Raw genomic sequence first — 4,803 nt, 5'->3', positions numbered from 1 at the left:
TACAATTCCCAACATGCCCTGCAACATACGTCACGGGGCGTACCACCACGCCACATCTCGCGGATGGATAATGGGACGGAAAGCGGAAGTCTTTTCGGTAAATTCTGTTGAGTGCGTCATTCGTTTCCTGTAGCCACTCTTACGTCTTTCTTGATGCGGATTCGAACCCTCCACGTATCCTCCCGTAGGGTTCGTTCTTGGAATGGATTCTTCCGTAGCCGGGGTAACGCGCCACAATAAACCCTGAGGCGAGCGGAGCGTGCGGAGCAGCCTCGTAGCGAGGTCCAGGGCGGGAAGCGCTCTTGCGGGGCTGGCTCGTGTTCCTGGTTGCTCTTGCAGCGGACTTAGCCCGGGCTGGAGCTGGGACGCTTTGATCTCCCTAGTCGGATTGGGTGCCCTTCTCAGAGGTGACTTGGTCCTCGCAGACGTCAGGTGTTGTCCTTTAGATACCTACATACTCTGAACCTCCGTTTCCCTACTGGGACATCATTTTCCTCATCACCTCAGCGAGTTTTCTGTCCCTCCTTCACACCCCGCCCCCCACCCCCGGCTCTTTATCCGTACCTTTCGAAGGGAACTTGCAGTGTTCCACTGTGTTATATTTAATTATGTCTTGTCTACTAGAGTGTAAGCTCTCTATGGGCAGGACCTATGCTTTTTAAAATCTCAGTTTTCCTAACTTCTACCAGCGAGGCCTACTCAGAGGAGGGGTTTGCAAAACGTTAAGTAAATGAATGAGTGGTTTTGTAAATGTTGCTCAAGAAGAGTTAAGTAGTGGAAAAATTCAAGGCAATAACTCCTTGGCTCCCCCTCCTTTTCGTTCCCTTTCCTTTCTTCCCTCTGTGGCTCACTTTGTCGTGTGCCAAACACTGGTAAGGAAGTACCAGACTCACACCACGGTTCCTGCCTTCCCGGAGCGCCTAGTTTATTGGGGAAAACAGCTGTTAATTAAAGGATCCCTACACGGTGAATGTAAAATAGCCCACTAGATAACCATGATGAGGGCTTGGAAAGAGAAGTGCCTGGCGCTGTGTTAGAGGGAATTAAAGAAGTGAGGAATGAGCTAAACAGTCAGAAGGATCAGTATTAATTGGGCAACAAAAGGGGTCGGGGCAGTGAAACACCTGCCTAAAGTGAAACAGCATGTGTTAGGGTCCTGTGGTTGGAGAGAGCCAGACTTGAGAACTGGAAGAAGACAATTAGAGCCCGGTTGCCAGGGAGGGGGGCTTCCATTGGTGACAAATATGGTGATAGTGGCCTTGTGAGCCATTTAAAGGATTTGAGCCCCCTGTAGCAGCACAAGAAGCCTTTGAGGTTGGGCAGTGAAGATGGAGCTTTGAAATATGAAACAAATCGAATCAGCACACTCCAGCTAACTGACTTTTAGTTTTAAAGCATACCTGATCAGAGGAAGAGGTAGGATGGGGGGGAGGGGAGGATAAGCCACAGTTTCAAATAGGCAATCCTGTTTAGTGTCACTGAAACAGCTTGCTCTAAATTCAAGGCAAAAGTGTCTTACCTTGGATTATAAACTGGGAAGCATAAGCCAATGTTTGTTTTGTTCACTAATGTACGTCTGGTGCCTAGATCTAGTTGGCGCTTCAAAAATACTACAGTGAAATGGAAGCAAGTATTCTTAGCTCTTTGGTCCTACTTTTTAGAACACGTCTAATTAAAAAAAAAATCCAAATAAGTAGTTGCATATTTAGAGTGATATTTCAAAAGAAAACTCATAGTTGCATTATGTCCTTTAACAAATACTCTGAATTCATTGTGGATTTTTGTTTTGCTGTTCTTTGTTTTTATCTTGCCTAGACAGTTGTCCTCTCTTCCCATCCCCTTTGTGAACTAATTTCGCCAGGTGGCACATTTCTTATATACATTTAATCTTGAAAAAATTCAAGAACTATAGGGTAATACCTATGTGTGTGGTGCATTCTGAAAAAGTAAGTTATAATTTTTAATACAAGGGACAATGCAGTATGTTTAGATAAAATGATTTAAACTGAAAATGACTGCCTTACATAATTAAGATCTTTGAACTTCTCAAAAGGATGTTGTTTACACAGTATTTATACCACACTGTACAGTAATAATTTTATTATTTACGACAGATGAATGGCAGTGCAACAGATACACATTTCTTTGTAATTTGTGGGTACTTCACCTGGAGAGTCAAGGGGAGGGTTTGTGGTGATAATTTTGAATCCCCATTATTCCCCCTCAGCCCCACAAAGTAGATTCTTTCCCCACATAGTTTGAGACTGTTGTTTTATGATATAATGATATGCATGTTAACTCTCAGACTGCAAGTAATTTGGACTGAAATTTAGTAATCACCTTTTCCCTAAACTTTTCGCCTGTATTTTTCAGTGTAGAGTAGGATTTTGCTATAGAAGAAGTAGCCCTCAGGGACCCATTGAAGTTACCTATATAGAGGCACACCGCCACAAGAAGCAACCATGCCTGTGGAAGGAGGGAAAACAGATATGGAGAGGATTGGGCTCTTCAGTGAGATGGAATATGTCACTGTTGGTGATAAATATGTGTCACAATTTAATCGTAAGTATATTTGGTTTCCTTTACAGCCTAAGAGTGATGTTTTCTGTATAAAATCTTGGCTTTAACGTTTGTTAAATGATATTTTTTAATGGTCTGTATTTTATGGTCTTAATTTTATAAGAGCAGGAAGCTCATTTTATTGGGCTACCCTACCTTCATATATTCTCCTCATAGGTAATTTTATTTCTTTCCGAGGTGCATGGCAGTTTTCTCCCAGAATATTTTGTTTTTAGCTTTTTTTGTTGCCTTAGATGGGACACTCTGCTATGCAGACAGCATTAACATTTGCATCTGAAAAGGCCATCCATGATCACTTTCTTGAAAAATGAAATGCTAAATGAATAGCTGAGGGATTTTTAGAAGAGTCATAAATAAAACAATAAGAAGGAATACACTGATATGAAACATCTCCAAGATACACTATTCTGCACCTTGCCTTTTTATTTAATAATGTATGTGGTATGCTAAGCATTGAAAATGGAAAAGGATAAATATGAAAATATTCACTGGAACATGCCTAAACATTCTCTGGAAAACAAAATTACTATCATGGGTACCTGTGGGAAAGGACCTGGGTGACGGAACGTGGAAGGAAAATTTACTGTAAAAATATTTATATTATTGAATTTGGAACCATGTGAATATATTATCATTTCAAAAACCTAAGTTAAAAAAAAATCAGTGATACAAATTCACATTTAGATAACCAATTGAATTAAGGGTTATTTGCACTTCAGAAAATTCTTTCACATTGTGGAAGGACTTTACAAATTGAGTTCTCCTAGATGCAAATTACAAAAGAAGTTCTAAATATTCATAAAACCAGCCTTTTAAAAATTATTGGGCTACTAGTACTTCACTGTATACCACAATTTATTTATCTGTTCCCCTGTTGATGGGCATTTGAGTTGTTTTTGGTTTTTGATTGTTATGAATAAAGCTGCTGTGAACATTCTTGTTTACATCTTTTAATGGATATAGGCACTCATGTGTCTAGAGTATATACCCAGGAGGGGAATTGTTTCAGTTTGAGTATGAAATACCCTTCCCCTCCAACCTAAAAATACACACTCACACACACGCTTATTGACATCTGACACAAATAGTTTCCTAGCATATTCTTACACAGTGTTCTGTAGTGTATAGATGGGGAAGCATTGGATTCAGTGACCTGTAAGGTCTCTTCCAGCTCTCAGATTCAGAGTTTAACAGGACCTCAATCTAATTATTAAAATGTTTTAATGGAAGCCTCTTAGTTCTTATTGTCAGTGTAGCCTTTGACACAGACCTTTCAGTAAATGTTTTGAAATAGTGTTTAAGAGCTCAAAACTCACTGGTCCAAATCACATTTTGAAACTTTTCAAAGTCATTTTTCACATCCTTTAATTACTAGTGAGCTCAAAATTGTGATACTCCTAATTTATTTTTAAAGGACCCTTTAATGAAGCTGCAAGCAAAAATAGACAGATGCTACCTGGGGGATCCAAAGAAATGTCACATCTCCAGGCAGGTTATTTTGATCCCCATTTTGTAAGAATTTTTGAAGGTGAAGGCTACGTAAACCTGAATCAAGTGAGGAGACGGCATATGATGGAAGAAGCCAAAAAAAATCTAGGCAAAGCGTTCCTCCCTAGTAATGGAGATAAGAAGCTGTAAGTATTTGGGAAAAAGTCTTAAATATTGATATATCTCCTGCATAGCTCTCTCTCCTCCATCCTAAATTAAGTTTTGGTTTTTCCGGAGGACTTACTTATGTATGATTCATTTTTTAAAGTATGATTCTTAGGTCAAGTTTGTCTTAGATGAAGACAATTATATTGGATGATTTAGGTTGACAGGTAATTTTGATTAAGTAGATTCTCATTATCACATTAAATTTTTGGTTATCTCTGTCACTATTGCCTATCAGTTTATACTAATGAAGTCAACTAAATAATGAAAATAAGTTTAGTTGAAAACCTTGCAATAGTCAGATTAGGAAAAAAATTGCCTTGGGTCATCATATCTGTGCCCTTGACTATTTTATCTGCTTTTTAAAACTTTAAGAAAAGTGTAAATACAAAATGTGAAATTAGGGGAAATCTTTTTTGGATAAAGAGGATAATTTATCAAAGATACGTTATTTAAAAATCATGCGTGAAGATACATGTATGGGGTTTAACAATATTTTAGTTGTGAAAATTGTCAATGTGAGGTTCTTTTTTTCTTTAACCTTTAAATACTTAAGATCATGTAGTCTAT

At 38.6% G+C, this 4,803-nt stretch overlaps 1 protein-coding gene across 12 annotated transcripts in view; it reads left to right on the top strand.

The window, feature by feature from the left end:
- Nucleotides 1–43: 43 nt before the first annotated feature.
- Nucleotides 44–4,803, top strand: part of CFAP96 (cilia and flagella associated protein 96) — a 183,967-nt gene continuing 179,207 nt past the window's right edge. For 8 of the 12 annotated variants that reach the window (XR_014258391.1, XR_014258392.1, XR_014258393.1 and 5 more), the window contains exons 1-2: nt 232–2,562; nt 3,995–4,214. Coding sequence is in view for 9 of the 12 variants with exons in the window: in XM_082444853.1 (XP_082300979.1) it covers nt 2,463–2,562; nt 3,995–4,214 (320 nt within the window). In the remaining 3 variants the exon portion in view is untranslated. The other 4 variants (XM_082444851.1, XM_082444848.1, XM_082444850.1 and 1 more) reach the window with 4 other exon arrangements.

This window comes from Balaenoptera physalus, assembly GCF_965194825.1.
Source record: "Balaenoptera physalus genome assembly, chromosome: 21".
Taxonomy (NCBI): domain Eukaryota; kingdom Metazoa; phylum Chordata; class Mammalia; order Artiodactyla; family Balaenopteridae; genus Balaenoptera; species Balaenoptera physalus.
Note: the sequence above shows the minus strand (reverse complement) of the source record. Positions and strands in the feature narration are given on the sequence as shown.